Below are 20,962 nucleotides of genomic sequence, written 5' to 3' on the forward strand. Positions count from 1 at the left end.
CATTGTGGTGGCTTCTCTTGTTGCAGAGCACAGGCTCTAGGTGCGCGGGCTTCACTAGTTGTAGCTCGCGGGCTCTAGAGCCCGGGCTCCGTAGTTGTGGCGCACGGGCTTAGTTGATCTGCGGTATGTGGGATCTTCCTGGACCAGGGCTCGAACCCGTGTCCCCTGCATTGGCAGGTGGATTCTTAACCACTGCGCCACCAGGGAAGCCCTCTCTGTTCTCTTTTAATAACAGAAGTTTGTGTCGGCATGCAAATGTCATGGTGGTCACTGTGCTCTCTTGAAAGATGGCCACATGATTGCAGAATTGCTATTGCTACATCTATTTCAAATATAAAAATAACCTCATTAGGAAAATAAATGAGTTTTAATAATTTGAAAAATATGTTAAACGAGAGAGCCCCCGGGCAGGTCATCTAGTTCTTTATCTGGTGGATGGCTCACTCCTCTCTGTTTTGGATCCGTGGACTCAGGGTTTGCAGGGCTGCACCAGACCTTCGAAGCGCTGGATCCAAAGCTGTCATTTTATCAGGGAGGCCAGTGACTTCATTGGGGTCCCAGGACTACATAGTGGTCTAAGCAGATGAGCTTTGGGCCTCAAGCAGCACCTTTAAGGAGAAGCAGCCCCTCGAGCAGCCCAGGCTTTGTGGGTTACCTTTCGTATGTTTAACCTTTAGCACGGATTCCACCTGTGTCTCTTCCCTTTGCCCTTATTTTTCTTAGCACATTTAGAAGTTGAGAGCTGTGATAAGCATGTGCCAAAGGGGACACAGGTGAAGGAGGCTGGGCAGGGCAGAGGCAGGTGGGGATGGTGCTGCATCGCCCTGGAGACCAGGAGGAACGCGGCAGGTGCTGTGCTGCTGTCACCCCGGGCGCTGGCACAGGTCTACGGAGAGCGGTGGTGGCCTGCAGCCCTCAGCCTCCGAAGGCTCCCCAGGAAGCCTGGCGGACAGCTCTCTTCTCACAAAACAGCAGGAGAAAAGGCGTTTGCAGCACAGGTCGGGGGACCAGGGGGCTACAAGTAGAGAGGCTTCTTCAGACTTCCACGAGCTCAGGATGCAGGGTTTCTCATGAGCAAGGGACTGTCTTCAAGAATCTTTTGTACGTTGGTTCTCAGTTATTACTATTTTTTTTTTGCGGTACGCGGGCCTCTCACTGCTGTGGTCTCTCCCGTTGCGGAGCACAGGCTCCGGACGCGCAGGCTCAGCGGCCATGGCTCACGGGCCCAGCCGCTCCGCGGCATGTGGGATCTTCCCGGACCGGGGCACGAACCCGTGTCCCCTGCATCGGCAGGTGGACTCTCAACCACTGCGCCCCCGGGAAGCCCTCTCCGTTATTCTTAAGGCATGAAATATACTGTGATGATAAAGGGAGACTTTGGCTTTTTAGCCCCCAAAGTAGATAAATTCTCTGCTTCCAAGTAAAGACTCACAGAGACATCACATGTCAACTTCCTGACAAGCACGGTGTTTGGGCATGGTCAGGCCCCTTCCACTGGGCGTGGGGCGTGCCCCTCTCTATCTGCTCACGGCAGAGCTCCCCGGGCAGCCAAGGGGCTTCTATCCAGTGTATCCGGGGTCCCGTCCCCTGCGTATCATCTGCTTGGTTCCAGATACAGCCCCAGAATGAAGTTTTCTCCCGTTGCAGGATTTCATGCACATCAAATCTCAGAAACTGGCTTAGAAGTGGTAATTTGCTCACGGTTGCTCTAATCCTCCAAGCGTAGGGCTAGACTAGCTCCCCAGGGAAGAGCTCCGCTGACTTCAGTGATTCCAGTCTGACCCAGGGACAGGCTGAGCAGGGTGGGCTGTGGACCATCGGGGGCCGGGGGATCGAAAGAGTCCAGAATTTCGGTGTCAGAAGTTGCTACTGCATCTTCACTGTGATATTCTAGACACCTAATGGTACTTCTGAGTGCTTTTTCCCAAACCGTGAAGTGAGGAGAATCACATCTCCGTCCTGGGGTTCCTGCTGGGAAACAGGTGGCCGACCACGAGTGGGTCTGCTTCCTGACCTCAGTCACCTGTGGCCTCTTACAGGACAGTGCCGGTGGAACACTGCTGCCTCCCATAGTGAAGCCCGGGGGGCTGCGTGGTCGATGGACCCAGGCCCTGTCGCCCCAGGCACGGCTGGCTGCTGTGGGGTGCAGGGGCAGCACGGCGAGGAAAGGAGGCAGGGACTTTCTCTCCAGCCTCTTGGGGGCCCTGACTTGCCGGAGGGCCTCCCTTTTTCATCCTAGAGATCCCCTCCTCACTCTTCCCCTCCCGTGTACCTGTTCTGGCCTCACTGGTTCCCTTGCTGGTCCCTGAGATGCAGACAGTCCCACCGCAGGGCCTTGGCACTGGCCACACCCCCCTGAGTGGCATCGCCTTCATGTGATGTCCCTCAGCCCACCTCCACGCTAGGCTTCTCACCTAAGGAGTGGCCAGGAGCCTCACCGGCAGGCTGGGGTGCACAGTCGGTATGTATGTGGCAGTCCCAGCCCCTGTCATCCAGTTAGGTGATGGGGGCAGGTACTGGAAGGCATAGAGGGCCTGCCTTCAAGGAGTTCGTTCTTTATTGACAAACTTACGCTTACGGATGGTGTCAGCTTATCCTAAATGGGTGTGTGTTACTTCAGTGTAAGTTGGCAAAGGACACAGCTCAGGCTGCAGGTGGAACTGAGAAATGCTGGGAGGGTAGGCCGAGGCCTGGCCTTCTGATTGTATTGCTTGTACGTATGTATGTATTTGTGTAATTATCTTTCATGCGTGTGTGTGTGTGTGTGTATGTTTCTATCATCTATCTATCTACCTGACCCTATCATGTATCTGTCACCTATCCAATCTATTTGTCTGCCTATCTACCATCTAGCTGTGTATTTATCATCTATCTAGCTGACATCCATCATGCAAAGGGTGGTGGAGCTCAGGACTTGCTGTGGGTTTGGGCTGTTTCGGACCCTCTGTGAAGCTGCTGAGCCTTGAGGCTGCTGCGGGGAGTGTGGGTGCTACCCCTCCAGGCCCACCCTCACTGCCCTCTTGGGGCCTGGTGTTTCCCAAGGCCCGGAAGCTGCCCAGCCCTCTGCCTTCTAGAGCAGGAAGTATCTCGCGCTCCTGTGCTAATTCTGGGGGAATTACAGAGCAAAACTAAAACGGTTCTCTTGGACCGACCTTCAGGTCAAACCAGGAGAGAGTATGGAAGGATGGGGCTTTTGGAGGAGTCTCTGTGGCCCCCTTGAAACTCAGCTTCCGTGTGTCAGGAATGACAAGGGACGTTCCCTCTCCGGCTAAGCAGCGAGGAGGGGGCAGCCTGGCGGCGAGCAGCTTGGCCTGGTCACATCCGTGCTTGGACGTCAGCAGGTGGGGCTGGTCCGCAGGGCCCCCGTGGCCTTCCCTCCCCACAGGGTATTGTCTTCTCTCCTGCTTTGCTTTGTCACGTGTGTTCGCACAGACCAGTTTGCAGAGTGAAAACGCAGAGAGGTTTGTAAGTATCGGAAGACAGAATCAATCCCTCTGTGCTGGTTGGTAGTAGGGAGCAGCGGTCTCCAGTCAGCTTTGCGTACTCACCCCCAGGTTGGCAGCTTCCTCCCTGTTTGCCTTCCAGGAGGGCGTCTGAGTTCTGTGACTGTGGCCGTGAGGCCTGAATGCCACACCAGGAGCTGGAACTTCATCTGAGCTGACCCTGGAGGCATTACACTTTCTCCAGTTACAGAAGTGAGCTATGTTCTAAGCAGAAAAGGAAAAAAAATGCACATAGAAGAAAAAATGTAACGGGACATTCCAGAAGCAAACTTCTGCCCCGTCAGCCTGCACTCTGGCCACACATTGCCGGGTGTGCGTGTATAGGAGTGAGTGGGTCTGTGTGTGAATCATACTCTGCACTGGTGAGCGGCCATGTGGCCGTCTGGGGTCGTCAGCGCTGTTGCCGTCACAGGTCACGGCCTCTCTCCAGGCTCACACACGTGTCGCCGTCTGCAGGGTAGCGTGGTTTATCTAATGTAACTGAGGGGCCGTGGTTGACCTCTTAGGCTGTTGTCTATTTTTTGCTGTTACACACATCACAGCGCAGTGAGCGCCCCGTCCATAGAGACTCACGGACTTTTCCATTAATTTCCTCAGCGTCATTCCTCACATTGCTAAGTCACATGCTTCAGACCTTTTAAGGGCATTTTATATTTACGGACAAGCTGTTTTCTGAAATGCTGAATCAGTTTACATTTCCCCAATACTTAAAAAATACATTTGACGCAGCGGGCAGGGAGGAGCTCACAGAAGGCAGTAGAGGAAGGAGCCTCCTGAGAGGAAGGCATTCGGGGAGATGAGACGGGGACGTCTGGGCTCTCCTCCCCCTCTGCCATCTTCGACAAGATCTCACACCTCTCAGAGCCTTGGTTTCCCGACTTCTGAAACGTGGGGATAATTCCTCCTCACAAAGTTGCTGGATGCATCTCCTGAAAGAGTGTATATATAGCCCTAGAGTATAACGTAACCCTTACAACGCGCGCGCGCACACACACACACACACACACACACACACACACACACACACAGGGAAGGGTTATGTAAACTGTAAAGTAATTATAACCTGAGTTTTCTTTTTTCCCTGTTGGATAAGCTTTTTTACAAAAAAGAGTGGAAAAAATTGAGAATTCTCTCAAAGTCATTAACTGGCTCTTTCAAGTAGATATCAATATTAACAATAATGATAGTAATAATGCCCGATGTTGACTGAGCGCCTCCTGTATACCAGGACACGCAGGACAAGCGTTTACATGTGCTGGGACCGCTCACCTTGCCCCGACGCCCGACGGGGATTGTTGTGCTGTCCCACGTGGGAAGCCGTCCTGCTGTTGGTTAATGGAATTGCGTCACTTGGGATCTGGAGTCTTAGGGCCGAGATGACCTGATGAGCTGTCGACCCTCCCGGGTGATAAGAGGAGCCAGTAGTTCAGGGTCTGAACCATTTATGATTAAAGAGAGGATCGGGCTCCCATCCCTCCTTTGTGGTGAGGTTTGCGATGTGCGGGCTGGCAGGACAGGGGACTTGAGAATGACCCTTGTTTTGTCATTTGCAGACTCCGGGGGCCTCCTCACCACCTGCCTCTCTGTGCTGTGACAAACCACCCAGGTGAGTGGCCATCACCGAAACTCCTTCGTGTGCCTCTGGCCTTGGGTCAGATCTCACAGACGAAGCCTGGGCACAGTGTTATTTTATTCTGTAGTGAGCTTAATGTCGTTTTCATTTTTAAAGATAAATGCTCAAAGGTGATAAATATCATGTTTATGTCTCTTTCTGGATGTAATCTCCCAGCATTAGAAACGCTGGTTGTGGAAACACTCAATAAATAATTGGGTAGCTGTGATTGGATTGTGAAACGTAACATTGGGGATGAGCTCTTTAATTTTTAACACCAGTGTCAAAAAATGTGATTTGATTTTTTAAAGTAAACAAAACTCTTTTACATGCATGTCTGATGCATAAGGTAGAGAAGAAAAATCTCGGTGATTGTTTGAATTCGAATAAACCAATTAAAAATACATTTATGATAATGGGTATTTAAAAATATTGTTTCTTTCAGGCGTGATCATGGCATTGTAGATATTTCTAAAAATATCTTTGTCTTTTAGACATAAATGCAAAAATATTTATAAGTGAAATGACATATAATATCTGGGATTTCTTCAATGCCATCAAAGTGATGGAGGAGGTAGCAGGGAGTGTGGATGGAAAAAGGTTGGCTCTGTGTCAGTTTTGAAGTTGGATGACTGGGTGCCTGGAAGTTTGTTAAAACCATTTGGTGTATTTTTAAAATTTTTTCAGAATTAGGCGAGAAACCCATGTAACAAGAGTCGTAAACGAACAACAAGTACAAACCCCTAAAGCTGGTGGTGGGGAATTTGATGGACGAAAATCGCTCTCCCGTGACTGTCCTGCACCCTTCTGTAGTTTCACTGTGGGCTGTCACTGTCTTGGAGTTGACCCCGGCACCCCTCCGCTGGTTGTTTTACCTTCCGTCCCTGACACCACCCGCGGTCCTAGGGCCCTCTCCTGGGAGGGGCTCTGGGGCCCGTGGTCCCCAGAGCCCCGTCGTAGTGATGAGTGAAGCAGAGCCTGGATGCTGTGTGCAGGAAGCATTAGCCCGGGCTCACCGGGCTCCGGGCTCTCCCCACACCAGCAGCCCTCCCCTCTGCTGGCTTCATTGCTTGGCGTTTTTACCCTCCTCCAGGCCCCATCCTCCCATACCTGATGCCTGCCCTTGTCTGCACGCCCCGGGTTAACCCACGCGCGGTCTCAGCAGAGCCTGCGCACAGCCCTTCTCAGAGACGCTAGCGCTTGCCTCCCAGCTGCTGAGATTCCCGCCCAGCTCATCCCCCCTGCAGGGCAGGCCAGCCTCCTGCCTGGGCCCGCGGGCCCTCCGCACCTGCCGCAGGATGCTACATGTCGCCGTGACGAGTCACTTGCCGGTGTCTCCCAGTCTTGGCCTCTGCTCTGCCATGAGCTTCTCCCCTGCTGCCTGCTCCTGCCGTGATACCCAGAGCAAGGAAGGCTCCTCCCTCCCAGGTCCAGGCTCTCTGAGCCGCGCCCGCCCACTGAGGCCCTCCCTCTGCAGGTTCTCCATCAGGCCTGCTGCTCTGCCACGAGCCTCTCTTCCTCTGTGTATTCCCTGCTCGTAGCTTATAGTGCCCCAGTCGTGACCGTTAAGGAAGTTGAGATGTGTGCCCTCCTGGGATGGGGCACAGTAAATTCCCAGATGCCTGTAATCAGGTCCAGGTGCGAACAGTGAGCGAAGGTCCCTCGACTTCTGCTGTCCTGGCACTCGGCCCCTCCCCTGACAGCCTGCCGCGTGTCTCCCAGGCCTGCAGGGCTGAGCCCCGCCATGGAGGACGGCCGCGAGCTGGACCTCACCTACATCACCGAGCGCATCATTGCCGTGTCCTTCCCCGCGGGCTGCTCCGAGGAGTCGTACCTGCACAGCCTGCAGGAGGTGACGCGCATGCTGCGGTCCAAGCATGGGGACAACTACCTGGTGAGCGGGGACGCAGAGCGTGAGGACGGTTGAGGGGACACCAAGGGTGGGGACGTTGGGGGACACTGAGTTGGCTGAAACTTGGCGAAGGCGCCCACATGCGTGGACTGAGGAGCTTGTGGGCAGGAAGGCGTCTCGATCCCTGCGTAGCTCAGCGCCCTTGGGGGCCTGGTGGATGGGGAGAGGTGCCGGGGAGGGGGACGCACCGCACAGAGGCCGCACTGGCTGCCGCGCACGGCCCGCGGTGGTCTGGGGCGTCTGGGCTCCGCACTTGCGCCCCGAGGGCCGCCGGCTTCTGCCCCGGCTGCTGGGCTTGGCGTCCCCGTCTCCAAAGCCCCGTTCCTTCCCTCCTGCTGAAGGGAATCGGGGGACGGAGGGTGGGCATCCAGGAGCCGGCGTCTGTCCCGGCCCCACTTCAAACACACGTGAGGCTGTCGGATGGAGCCCCCAGTTGAGGAAGACCGCGGAAGAGCAGAGTCTTCCTGGACGGCCTCCTTCGCCCCTTGCTCTTGCGTGTTCCCTCCGTGCCAGTGCCGGTCCTGCAGCAGGGCCCTGCGGCTCCGTCTTCCGCTCTTTGAGTTAAATGACAGCTTCTCGCACCTCTCCAGACCCGCCTGTAAGACCTCTTTAAACGACAGGGTAGTTATTGCCATCCTTATCGGCCTCCTGGAAGGGCTGGGCGGGTGGCCCTGGAAGCAGAGCAGGGGGAGGTGACCTCCGGGTGGCTTCCAGCAGCCCCTGCGTGGCCCAGTGGCCTTTCCCCCTGACGCCCGCCCGTCCTCAGCATGGCCTGGTGACAGGCAGGGAAGGCGGGGTCCAGCCCCTGAGATCACCCCAGCCCATCCTCGCTCCCAGAGCCGCCTGCCCTGCAGGAATGGTGTCCTCGTCCTGACACCTGACCCAGGATGGGGGGTCCCCTCCACGCCTCGTCCTTCCTGCCCCACGCGCGGTTCACTGAGCCCGCGAAGGCCTGGGGCCTGGGCCCCAGGAGCTGGGGCAGTTCTTCCCTCCACGCTGGCCAGAGGCCCCCTTGCACAATGGCGAGGCTGCCGGGTGCTCACCTTGTTTGGGGACAGGGACCTTTTTGAACAATCTGAAGAAAGACACACCTGTGTGTCTTCCATGGCTTCTGAGTTCAGAACCCGGGGTGAGTGCATCTCTTCCCCCGTGTACGTCTGAATTGTGTGCCCTGACAGGTGCTTGTGGGGACAGAATTCCTCCCAGCCCACAGCTGTCTTGTCAGGCCACAGGCCTCGGCCCTCTGAAGAAGGTTCTAACGGGGCCCACGGTCCATAGGTGTAGGAGACAGCTTGTTCTGGGGTAGAGGGACCACGGGCCCTCACCCCAGGAGCACCCCTCCTCTCAGCTCTCCGCAGTGTCCATCTCCGGAGAGAGAAGGCTGGGGAGCCCCTTCTGCTCCAATGTTGTCCTCATTTGTTCCTTTCCTCGAGGTGTGGTCAGGTTTCGCAGGCAGCTCTGCTTCTCCGTGAGCGCGAGGGTCTCTGGGCTGCCTCGGAGTGTCAGGGCCTGGGCTCCCTGAGGACCAGGTGCCCTCCTTCCCACACGTCCTTCCTCTGACGAAGCCCATGCTTTCTGGGGGCCAAGTCCAGTTCCGTAGGATCTGTGTGCTGTCATTCTTTATTTTGTTTGCTTTTCATTCTGTGACAATTACATATCTGTACATTCCAATCTTTTATAATCCTCTATATCTAGAAAGCAAGTAGCGTGTGAGAATGCAACTGTATCCTCTTTGATCTCTGAGGACCGTGTTTAGTCTAATAGCTTCTTATTTCCCCTTTGTAGGTGTTAAACCTTTCGGAAAAGAGATATGACCTTACAAAGCTTAACCCAAAGGTATGCATCTTAGCCCTTTATATTCTGAGTTTTGTTAAAGGTCCACGATGCTTATCCTGCTTGTGCAAAAAGGGTTTGTAACAAGTCTTTGTGGAATATGACTTAGTGAGGGGTATTAGGAACTGTTCATATCCATGGCTTATTTTTTTTTATTAACACTTTTTAGTTTGAAATAGTTATAACTTCACAGGAAAATGCAAAAAGAATACAGGGAGATCCCACATACCCCTGGCCCAGTCTTCCCCAGTAGTACTGTCTTGCATAACTTATAGTAAAATATTAATGCCAGGAAGTTGATATTGGTACCATCCACAGATTGCATGCAACTTCCGCTGGGTTTACGTGCAGCAGCTGTGTGTGTGTGTGTGTGTGTGTGTGTGTGTGTGTGTGTGGTTCTGTACCATCTCAAATATGTAGATTTCTGTCACCACCACTGCGATCAAATCCAGAACATTTTCACCTCAAAGATCTTCCTGCCACCTCCCTACATCCATGCACTCCCTCTCCGTCCGTTACTCTTTTTTTTTTTTTTGCGGTACGCGGGCCTCTCACTGTTGTGGCCTCTCCCGTTGCGGAGCACAGGCTCCGGACGCGCAGGCTCCGGACGCGCAGGCTCAGCGGCCATGGCTCACGGGCCCAGCCGCTCCGCGGCACGTGGGATCTTCCCGGACCGGGGCACGAGCCCGTGTCCCCTGCATCGGCAGGTGGACTCTCAACCACTGCGCCACCAGGGAAGCCCCCGTTACTCTTTTTAACAGCAAAGATTTAGGGGGAAATTTTTAAGATTGCATAAGCATAAGTTATGGTATATATGGTATATGTATGCATACCGTATTCCATATGTTGGAACATTTTGCAGCCATTAGGATAAAAAAAATAGTAACATGGGGAATTGCCTGTTTTAATGCTCGTTAACAAGGGCAGAGTATAGAATTTATGTATTTGCTAAATGTACATAGAAAAAGAGTGTAAGGATTTCACCAGAACAGGCTTTTGCTCTGAGTGGTGGAAGGGGTGTAGGCCTTTCCCTGCTTCCAGCGGTTTTCTGAATTTTTCCATCATTTTACACAATTTCTATTGCTTTTATAATAAGACAGAGCTCTGCCTTCCCCTCCCCTCTTAAAAAAGTAAACGGAAAGCAAAAATAACAGCACTGCGTGGCCCTCAGCTTTAGAGCTGGGAACGTGTCAGGTGGCTCAGAGATGCCATGTTTTGCCCACAGACCTGCCAGGTTCCTTATCTCGTGATGATGACTTTCTTTGTTCCTGAATTGTAACCGAGGTTTGGAGGCCTTCCTCCCTCCCTCCTGGGCACATTCCTCTCCTTTGGGGAGTGTCACGTGTGATAGGCATCTCCCTCTGAGAAGTTATCTGCCCTTTGTGTGGAGGAATGGCTCTCAGCGTTTTCCCAAACTGCGATTTTAGTCTGAAGGGAGGAATTTTGGCAGCCCCTGCGGAGAACTCCTGTTTCAGATCTTGCCAGACCTGGGCCTCTTTCCCCATGAGCCACGCACCATTAGCGGCTCCCGAAAGCCCTTTCTAGAATTGTCATTCCAGCTGCAGAAAAGCAGATAAGACCCGGGAGGAGATGTCTCCTGGGGAAAACATAATCCTTCATATTTTTCTTTCCAGTAAAGGAGCCATAATTCCCACTGAGTTTTAGAAAAGGAGCATGCAGCCTTGTTCTTTACTCTAAAATGAAATATTTTGGTAAATAAAAAAAAACGTCATGAGATGGCTTCGTAGGGCTTCTGGAGATGGACACCAGGAACCCTCCTCTCTCTCCCCGCAGATTCTGGATGTGGGCTGGCCAGAGCTGCACGCGCCGCCCCTGGATAAGGTGTGTACCATCTGCAAGGCGCAGGAGGCCTGGCTGAACAGCGACCCCCAGCACGTGGTCGTCATTCACTGCAGGGTGAGCACCCGCTCGGGGGCCCAGGGGGCCCACCTTTATCGCTCTAACTTCCAGCTTCTTTAGGGGTTTGTGGTTAGGTTTTCATACTTATTCTAAGGGTCGGGGGGCGGGGAAGAGTCATCCAGTCTCCCAGAGTGTGGCTTCAGAATGTATAGGATGGAGGCCCCTGCATGCGTAGCTGCACATGGTGAAGCTAAGATTAGGGACCCCTGGGAGGGAATCCTTTCATTTTCATGCATTTTTGTTTTGCATGGGAAGCGCTTTTTAAAAAGTGAAGGGGGCTCTTAAGGTGCACGGCATTGGGCTCTGTGCCGCCTGAGGTATGCCAGTCGACTGGCTTGGCATTGTGGGCACGATGCCGCTGCAGCTGGCTTGTGGTCCTTTCCAAGCAGGTCAGCCCGAAGGGGACGTGACATGTCTACCCTTGCAGGGTGCCCGGGGCTGGCTGTGAGCGCAGCAGCGCATCGTCCTGGCTGCGCTGACCTGCTTTGCACCCCTCCCTCCTCCTACCGCCCTCCCATCTTCTGGAACCTACCTCTCCTCTTACTTCTCCAGTTTCTCAACTGCCTTGGATTGTCCGTAGCCTTTTCCTGCACTACCCTGGATTCCTCAGATCTGATCCGTTTGCCCAGACACCTGGAGCTCATGCAGCGTGTGGGAGGAATGCTTTGAGAAGGGGGGGCGGGGAGTGCAGTGGCTGGGTCTCCTTCCCAGAAGAAGGGGGCTTCTCCCTGCCCTGTATATTTTACACCAAATTCTTATGACCATCAGGACGTCTCGAAAAAATAGACATTTCCACCTTAAAGTGTTTCTTCCTTCAGACATTTCACACTCAAAAGCTGCACAAAAACCCTTTGCATTAGGGAGCTTAGTGTAAGAGAACCTTCCCTTCGAAGGATCAGACTTGCTGTGTGAGTTTCCTGCAAGGGCACTGAGATCTGCCTGTAGAATGAGGAGGGTAGACAGGGCCGACCATGTTCAGAGCTCCCACACTTGGGGCATTTGAGGGTCACTCGGCCCAGAGGAAAAGCCACTGGGAGCACACAGTGCGTTTGCTGCTCTCTGCTTTTGTTCCTTCTTCTGACATCTAACTTGATTACATTCTCCCTCAGACAGCCAGGGAGTCCCGTTAGTACTAAATTAAGTTAACCGGAGCTTTTATTCAAGGATTGTGTTATATTGAGGAGCTTCTCTCCACATTTATGTTTTGGTGAAAACTTAAAGAAAGAGACTTTAAAAAAAAAAAAAATTCTTGTCAATTAAAAAACGTCTGTATTTTTCACTGGGCTTGGCTTGGTGATTTTGACACAGTGAGGATAATACTGAGGGGCCGTTGTTGCCTAAGATCCCTTCACAGGCCTGTGAGGCAGTGGCCCCTAACCCACCCGGAGCAGCCGCAGTGCCTGACCCTGGGGAGAAATGCCCGCCCGGTGCACCCAGACCTGCTGCCGGCTGTGTCTCCAGAGGATTCTGGTCCCTGGACCTTGAGACGCACCCCCTTCACCATGAAACAAATTATAATATTATTTACAACATCCGGGCCACAAGTGATGGACTTAGCTCACAGAGTTCTCTAAAACGTGTCCCTCCTCTAAACTACGCTTGCCTCTTGGGAAAAGTCTTGTTGGTGGGATTAAACTGGAACATGTTGAAACTTTTGGGGAACAGTTTGCTCATCTCTTGCCCTAATTCTGGTGACCTATGAACCCTTTGCAAGATGAGCTAGAAAACATGCCATGAGAGAGAAGCCCTCTGGTGATTTGAACTTACAGATGTTGACATTAAGGGAAGTTCATCATAGTTGCTGCGGGGGGTGAGATTGCTGACTTTCCCAAACCTGCCAGCCCTGCAGAATGTGCTCTTCCTGCCAGGAGTGCCAGGCATACCGTCTTGGCCTGGGGAGGGCAGACTAAGGCCAGACGGTGAGACCCCTGTCTCCCTGCCGGATACAAAGGGTGGTGTTTGTTCCCAAGTCCCCCCTCACACTAGTTTGGAGTAGGAATTGCCTGCGGTTCTGCTGGACAGTTTCACCCACCTCCACACGGTTTAGTCTTGAGCTCTTGGCGGAGGATACTCGCTGGGACTTGTGTAGTCAGCGATTCTGATTTTTGGTAAGAGCAGACAAAAGCTGTTCTGGTCCTAAAGAACGTTGTTTGCGCTCGAAGACTTCCTGTGCGCACGTAACGAAAAGCACTGGAGATGGGGGCAGTGAAGCCGCCCCGCGTGCCTGACTTGCAGGTGAATTTATACAAGAAACATACCAGTAGCTGCGCAGTGGCAACTGCAGGTGCCAGGGTTCAGCAGTGAAGGACTGAGTGTGTGTCTGCACTGAGTTTCTGTAAGGCATGCCCTTGATGAGACAGAGAGGAGATCGCTCCTGGGTGACAGTCACATGCCAGATTTGGACCTGAATTTCCTCCATCGTTCCCTTTCAAGAATAGACGTACGATCTGCACGTTGTTGTCACAGCCATGGTGGCTCATGGGACTCTAGATCAGGGGTTGCTGCCTCTTCCTGAAAGACCCAGACAGGACTTTCAAGGCTTTGGGGCACCACAGTCTACTTCCTTCCACCTGCCGCTGCCGTGTGGAAATAGCTCCTGAACGAACAGGCGTGCTGGGTCCCAATCAAACCTTATTTATGAACACTGACATTTGGACTTCGTATGATTTTCATGTGTCATTGGAATACTATTCTTTTGATTTTTCTTCAACTGTTTAAACATGTTAAGGTGGCTCTTAACTCGTAGGGACACAAGTGGTGGGCAGAAGTGGGCTGGTGGGCTGTGGTTCGCTGGCCGCCGTTCTGGGTCATGGCAGTGTGTTTCAGAAGGTGGCAGTCCACAGTTCTGGTCGAGGTGGCCTGGTCGAGGTGGTGGTCGAGGTCACGGAGCTGCGGTGCTCCCAGGCACCTTCTCCTGTTGGCAATGTTGGTCCGAGGCCCTGCTGGGCTGCCTTGTCCGGGCTGTGCATGTCTGTGGTTACGGATCGAGTGATGCGTTTTCCGTGACGCTGCCTCGGATGGGGGTCCCCGTGTGTGACAGGGCAGGGCTGGGTAGGTGGGGACAGTGATGCTGGCAGCACCCTGGGATCTGTTGTCCTGCTACTCTGGACGTCTCAGGGCTCTGTGTGCAGCCCTCAAAGCCCTCTCAGCCTGTGCGTGGGGCATTCGGGTCTCTCTCACCTGGGTGATTAAGTCACGCTAATGGCTTCTGCCCAACACGGTTTTTTCCAGCCTCACTGGGAAATGAGGAACTGACTGGCCGCCTCTGTGCAGACCTGCCCTCGGGGGTGTCCTCGGATGTCCCGGATAGCACCTGCTCCCGCCATCAGCACCCCATATGTGTGTTCTCTGCTGAGTTGGGTGCTGCCGTCCCCCAGAACAGGGACCAGAGGGGGGTAACGCTGGCTTCCCCTCCGAGGCAGGCTCTTTGCCATCCTGTGCATGAACGAGTGCTTTCCTGTTCTAATGACCTCTCTTGTCTCCTGCAGGGCGGAAAGGGACGCATCGGCGTGGTCATATCATCTTACATGCACTTCACCAATGTCTCGGCCAGGTAAGAGGGGAGCGTCCTCACCGCCGTGGGCATCGGGACGCTCTGAGGCTGGGTGGGCGGGGGGCGGTCAGCCTGGGAGCTGACCTGGAGGCCGAGGCTCGTGTCCCTGGTGCCTAGAAGCTCAGCTGCAGCTAAGGGTTTGCACTTGTGAGAAAGACACTGTCGTAGGTGTGCAGTGATTCACACTGAAGACTTCATGGAGGCGTCAAAGATAAAGTGAGTGCACTGTCGTTCTCTGACAAGAACAACAGGGACAAACATTACCGTGAGTAAAGAAGAGCAGTGCTGTCTCCCTGGATGCCTCAAATTCTGTACATGGCCGTGGCCACGGCCGCCATGGTTTGCATGCATGGCTGCCATGTTTGTATGCAGTGGGCCTCTGGGAAGCACTTTGCACGTTTCCTTTTTGTTGCTCAATCCTCCCAGGTAATCTAGGAGCGAGCAGTCATTGCTCCCACTTCACAGGTGAGGAAACGGAGGCTTGGTGGACTTAGGCAGCTTGCTCATGATCTCATGGCCCGTGAGCGGGAAGCCTGGTCTGGCCCGGTTCTCAGGAGGTGCGCCGTGGGCGTGTGGGTGCCGCCAGCAGGAGGCCGGTCCCGTCTACTGGGGACGACAGGCACCGCGAGGCCAGCGAGTGAGGCAGCGGCCGCGTGCCAGCCCTCCTGGCGTTGGCTGTGCTGGTGGACCCAGATGCCCTTTCCGAGCACACGTCTCCGCTCACACTGAGACCCAGTTCAGAAATATCATTCTTTATGGGTTTTGCATCTGCGTCGGCTCCCTCTGTTCAATGGCCACTTTGTGAAGCATGAACCGCTCCATTCTGAGGAAATATAAGCCTATTCACATTAGCCGATAAACCCTTTCCTTTCTAGCGTTAAGGAGTGAAATTTGACTTTCCCAATGTTTTCTCTGGAAACAAACTGGGGAGCCCATGGCTTGCCAGGCAGGAAACCCAACCCCAGAGCAAAAATGAGATCCTTTCTTGGTGATAATAAGTACTTGTGTGCGTGCCAGACAAATTGAGATTCCTGGTCACGTCACATCCCTCTGCTGAGCCAAAGACATTTGGTCAGAGAGCAGACTTCACCTGCTCACAACAGCGCAGCTCTGTCTGGAACCAGAGTTCCATGCGCCATGGGCAGTCCTGGCATCTTTGGAAAGCATAGAGGCTAAGCTTCAGTCACTTACAGCTTATCAATGACGCTGTCTCTAAACGCACCACTTTTTCTGAATAATCGAAGTGTGTCTCAGCTTCACGTGTCAGGCAACTCACGTGAAAGGCTCTAAGCCTCAGGGTCCTCACCTGGGAAGCGGGGATGATGGCTGTGCCTCACAGGGTTTTGTGACAATTCAGTGTGTCGTTTCGCGTAAGACAGTTGGAATAGCATCGGTGCTGGTATTAGCTGCTGTTAACGCTGCTGGTACTAGTAGGACTAACAGTATGAATAGATGAATAGAATATTATGTATTTTAGCATTTACCGATTCTGCCTATCCAGGTCGTTTGCAGGTTTTCTTTAGAATTTCAGTTGCTTCCGTCTAATGACCTTGTACGCTCAAGCATGCCGTGGTAACAAATTCTCCTCGATACATCTTCGATCATTTCTACTATTTTCCCCTTAGCTACTGTTCTCAGAAGTAATCATAGCGAGCAGACGTTTTTAAGGCCTTTGTCACAAACTGTGTCCAGCTCCAAACAGACACTTCACGTCACAAAGTAAAGTAGGAAGAACATTCTGGTACCAGCACCAGAAAGATAAGAGTTCATAAAGATGGAGTTGTTGCTAATATTATGAATACTGATAACAACATTAATGCTGAACGTAAACCTTGACCAAAATGCGTTATCAGCATTTAATAAAACGAGTGAGTTCCAGAAAAAGGAATACTTTTCAATGTATAGGTGAGGGACTTCCCTGGCGGTCCAGTGGTTAAGACTTCGCCATCCAGTGCAGGGGGGTGTGGGTTTGATCCCCGGTCGGGGAGCTAAGATCCCACATGCCTCACAGCCAAAGAACCAAAACATAAAACAGAAGCAATATTGTAACAGATTCAATAAAGACTTTAAAAAAATGGTCCACATCAAAAAAAAATAAAAATAAAATGTATAGGTGAATATGTAACTATACTTTTTACTCTGAAAAACTTACATGCTCTGTATGTTAAATATTCAGTTCTTAAGTGACCCTTGCTTTTGTGCACCCCTGCCAGCCCAGCCCCTTATTTAGACAACGTTATTATTTTAGATGGTTATTTAGATAGGACAGTGGCCTGTGCCCACAGGTGAGAAAAGGCAGGCAGGTGACTCCCCCACCTGCCGGACATGCTGCACAGAAAGTGCCACATCCTAGGATCGGGTGCTGCTGTTGCAGGGGGGACTCCGGACCTTGCAAGCCTGGCTTCCACTTGGCCCTGAACGTCTTCCTGGGGGAGATGAGGCCCTAGAAGAGAGGCTAAAGTGGATTTTCCCTGGGGAGGGGGTGTAGCAAAATGGAGCTCTTAGTGGGTGCCAGCCACTCAGAACAGCCTCGGGGCCTGTCTCATGTCACTCCCCACAACCCGGCCTCCTGCGGTGGCCATGGAGTTAAAGCGTGTGCGCTCTCTCTCTCTCTCTCTCTCCCCCCCAGTGCTGACCAGGCCCTTGACAGATTTGCAATGAAGAAATTTTATGATGATAAACTTTCAGCTTTAATGCAGCCGTCCCAGAAACGGTATGTATCTGTCCCAGAGCCAGAGTGAAAAAGTGAATGAGATTTTATGTTTAAAAGCGTGTGTGTGGGGCTGGGATGAACTGGGAGATTGGGACTGACATACATACACTACCATGTGTAAACCAGAGAGCTGGCGGGAACCTGCTGTATAGTGCAGGGAGCTCACTGGGTGCTCTGTGGTGACCCGGATGGGTGGGATCGGGGGGCAGGGCCAAGAGGGAGAGGATATATGTATACATGTAGCTGATTCACTTCCTTGTACAGTGAAACCAACGCAACAGAAACCAACACAACATTGTAAAGCAACTGTGCTCCAATTTAAAAAAAAAAAAAATGTAGGGACGGAAGACGCACCTCCCCTGACCAGCCAAGATTAGGAGGGAAGGGATTCTCGGTGTCCAGTGGTGAAGGGTGAGCCACCCTGCGTGTGGGTGCCGGGGGGGCCCTGGCTGGCTCTGGCGTGGACGCAGGGCTCCCTCCCCACACGCGTAGCCATCGGGTCTTCCGAGCTCTCTGCTGGTGTTGGTGCCATTTCTGTATTGGGACTGGCTGGTGTCTCCTGGACCAGGGGTCTGTGAGCTGTGTCTGGATGGCGGCTGCTCTGGGCTTTGCAGGTCACGTGGTCTCTGTCACGGCCACTCTAACAGGGTCTGTGGGCAGTAGGAAGCAGGTGAAAGCGGCTTATGTCCAGTAAAGCTGTCGACACACGCAAGTTTGTTGATGGCCAGCTTCAGAGGCCCAGGAGTCTTCTCTCTCCTCGGCGCCCCCTGGCCCACCTCCCCTTCTCTCCTGCTCGGCGAGGCCCCTGGCACATGCTGCAGAGGGACCCTGGGGAGCAGACTTCCTCTTGCCGCCTGCTCCCAGGCGAATCCACGCTGTCACCAGGCCCAGGTGGAGAAGAACCAGAGGAGGGTCAGGTGTGTGGCCTGAGACGAGCCAGCAGCCACTTGCCTTCCAGACCCACTTCCTCTGCAGATGGGGGCATGGAACCAAGAACACTGCGTTTTTTTTTGTTTTTTTTTTCCGGTACGCGGGCCTCTCACTGTTGTGGCCTCTCCTGTTGCGGAGCACAGGCTCCGGATGCGCAGGCTCAGCGGCCATGGCTCACGGGCCCAGCCGCTCCGCGGCACGTGGGATCCTCCCGGACCGGGGCACGAACCCACGTCCCCTGCATCGGCAGGCGGACTCTCAACCACTGCGCCACCAGGGAAGCCCTGCATATTTATTTTAAAGCAAGTGGCAGGGCATTTGCACAAGCATTGTCCCCGCAATTGCCAAGATGGTTTTCCTGTGCCTCGCATCTTTCCCCCCAGTGCCAGAGGGCTGGACCTGCGGTCTTGGGTGGACTGAAGGTTCCAGGAGGTAGGGTCACAGGTATATTTTGGTCAAGAGCCGAGTCTCAGTATTTCCACTTGGGAAAAAAGGGATTTCAGGGACCACCAGAGGCACCTCCTGCTTTGTCCCGGGTGTCTCCCATGGCTGGGTCTGTTTGTGTTCAGACCAGAATGTCTGGTGGATGTAGGACCCACGGGTCAGAGCTTGGCCGTGCCCTGGCCATCCCACAGGGCATGTGAGCTGCCTGGGAAAAACCAGCATTTTATTAGTGTTACAGTTAAACAGACCCTTGAGCTATTTCGAACCATTAAGTGTCATTTCTTGGTTGAGCAGTTTCCAAAATGGTTACATTCATGTGAGCCCCTCTGTGAGACGTGAGGGTAAACAGGGGCTAACCCACCCCAAAACTCAGCGTGCACCGGGGAAGGGTGTTTGCCTCATTTTCTCCTTTTTCTTCTTACTACCTACTGCAGCATTTTTTTTTTTTTTTTTTTTTGCGGTACGTGGGCCTCTCGCTGTCGTGGCCTCTCCCGTCGCGGAGCACAGGCTCCGGACGCGCAGGCTTAGCGGCCATGGCTCACGGGCCCAGCCGCTCCGCGGCATGTGGGATCCTCCTGGACCGGGGCACGAACCCGTGTCCCCTGCATCGGCAGGCGGACTCTCAACCACTGCGCCACCGGGGAAGCCCCATGCTTCAGACTTTTTAATACCATTGAAGGAGTGTGGAAAAAGGGAAACATCTCACTTTAACGTGCCCATGGTTCTCCTGCATCATTGAACGACGGAAGCTGTAGTATTTACATTTTATGAGGTGGCATGGGTTAATTTTTGCATTCTGAGGCTAATCTCCCCGCACCCACAGACTAGGGGAATGCCAGCCCGCCCAGCGCCTGCATCGGAAGACGCTTGCCACCTCGTAATGAAGCGGGTGAGCGACTGAGTGAATGTATAAGTACCTCTGGAGGAATATTTCAGACCCGGAGGATGTGTGATGACCGCATTTGTGGGGACAGGCACAGTGGTGATGGGACCCATCGCCGTGGTCCCAAATGCCCACAGGGGGAGGGAGCGTTGCAGGGTGTTTTAGGACTGAACTCAAGAAACCATTTTAAAATCCATCTTGTGGTGAGAGCTTGGGTTTGTGGTCCAAGAAGTTTAGAGCCTCAGCAGTAAGCCTCCTCCGCCCTTCACTTAATACTGGGTTTAAGAGCTCGAGAGGCAGGAGGTCCACTTGACAGGCGGCAAATTCTCTGTCACTCTGTGCCTCACTCCTAAAAGCCACCGAGCCATTGGCCTGCAGCAGCCTGGCCAGCAATGGCCCATTGGAGGTTGCTCGCTTCCAGCAGAATTCCTCCGGCAAGAGCGCTTCTCTCTCCCTGCACCTGCTGCCTTGAGCAAACCCCAGGAGCAACTTGTGGAGGTCCCGAGGTAACCTCCTGCAGGGCTGCTGAGCCTGCTGTGTCAGAGAGGCGCCCGTTAACTTGGAGGCCCTTTCACTTCGATAAGTAATTAAAGAAAATCCTCCTCCAGCATTAGTTATCATCAGCATCATGGAAGTGATGAGTTAAACAATGAAATTCTGACCTCCTTTCCTTCTCCGCTTTTCCTTTCCTTCCACGAAGGAGTTGGGACAAGCGGGTCCCATCCCTTTGGGTTTAGTGGGGAAAATGACAGGTAACCGGCTTTTTCTTGGGGACAGCAAACCTCTCCTGAGGGTGTGTGGAAGAAGGGAGCCCAGGGAGGTCCTGGGCGGGGGTCATTCCTGTGTCCCACGAGGTAGAGGGAAGGGAGGCCAAAAGTCTGGGCATGCAGACACCAGGATTGGATTCCTGGGTGTTTCTAATTGCTGGAAAGTTCCCCAACATTACAGCATTATTTGGGTTTTGATATTTCTGTAGTTTTTGACATGATGCCTTGAGTGTCTGAAAGAACCTTGAACTTGAAGCCAGAAGGCTGCCGAGAGAGGCAGATGTGCAGATCCTTCCTCCGAGGATGTGTCTTTGAGGGAGTGCGGCCGCTGAGGCCAGCAGGCTCCCTGTGCCTCGTCCACTCCGCACGTCCTCTTGCCCCGGCTTGCAGGGCGGGCTCGAGGAGCGGGGCCATCCCTCAGCGGGTCGCCTGGAAGAGGTCTGAGGTGTGTTATCCTTCCAGCCTGGCCGGGGCGGGGAAGTGCCGGGGAACGTTAGGTAACCAGCGAGCCTAGGTCTGGCGCCCAGGCCAGAGCTGATGGGGCCCTGCCCCCGTCTCCCCGCCATCCGTGCTTCCCCTGCAGCTGTAGCCACTCTGAGTATATGGAGGTGACACCGGGAAGCCTTAGGGAGAGATGGGCCGACACAGTGGCTCCTTCTGCTTACAAAAGTATCATTTCACACTTGTTTTCAGGGATATTTAAGCTTATGTCAAGTACAACTCACATATGTAGGAAGATTTAGGGAAACTCCACATGTAAGTTTCTGCTTTGGAAAGAGGTTATAAATAATGCAACGAACAACTGCAAATTTCCAGCTGCTTTGGAACTTGAAGGAAGCGTGTGCTCTTCTGTTAGTGCCCTGCCAGCTGCAAGCTTGGTTTCTTAATCGTA

At 53.3% G+C, this 20,962-nt stretch overlaps 1 protein-coding gene across 10 annotated transcripts in view; it reads left to right on the forward strand.

Annotated features, from left to right (window-relative positions):
- TNS3 (tensin 3) overlaps nucleotides 1-20,962 on the forward strand; it is a 227,821-nt gene that overhangs the window by 95,130 nt on the left and 111,729 nt on the right. For all 10 annotated transcript variants that reach the window (XM_033862800.2, XM_033862804.2, XM_033862803.2 and 7 more), the window contains 6 exons: nucleotides 5,057-5,109; nucleotides 6,838-7,009; nucleotides 8,813-8,863; nucleotides 10,655-10,777; nucleotides 14,269-14,333; nucleotides 16,963-17,046. In XM_033862800.2, coding sequence (XP_033718691.1) covers nucleotides 6,860-7,009; nucleotides 8,813-8,863; nucleotides 10,655-10,777; nucleotides 14,269-14,333; nucleotides 16,963-17,046 — 473 coding nt within the window. In that variant the 5' untranslated portion in view covers nucleotides 5,057-5,109; nucleotides 6,838-6,859. The remainder of the gene's footprint in view (nucleotides 1-5,056; nucleotides 5,110-6,837; nucleotides 7,010-8,812; nucleotides 8,864-10,654; nucleotides 10,778-14,268; nucleotides 14,334-16,962; nucleotides 17,047-20,962) is intronic.

This window comes from Tursiops truncatus, chromosome 9 (genome assembly GCF_011762595.2).
Source record: "Tursiops truncatus isolate mTurTru1 chromosome 9, mTurTru1.mat.Y, whole genome shotgun sequence".
Classification (NCBI taxonomy): Eukaryota; Metazoa; Chordata; class Mammalia; order Artiodactyla; family Delphinidae; genus Tursiops; species Tursiops truncatus.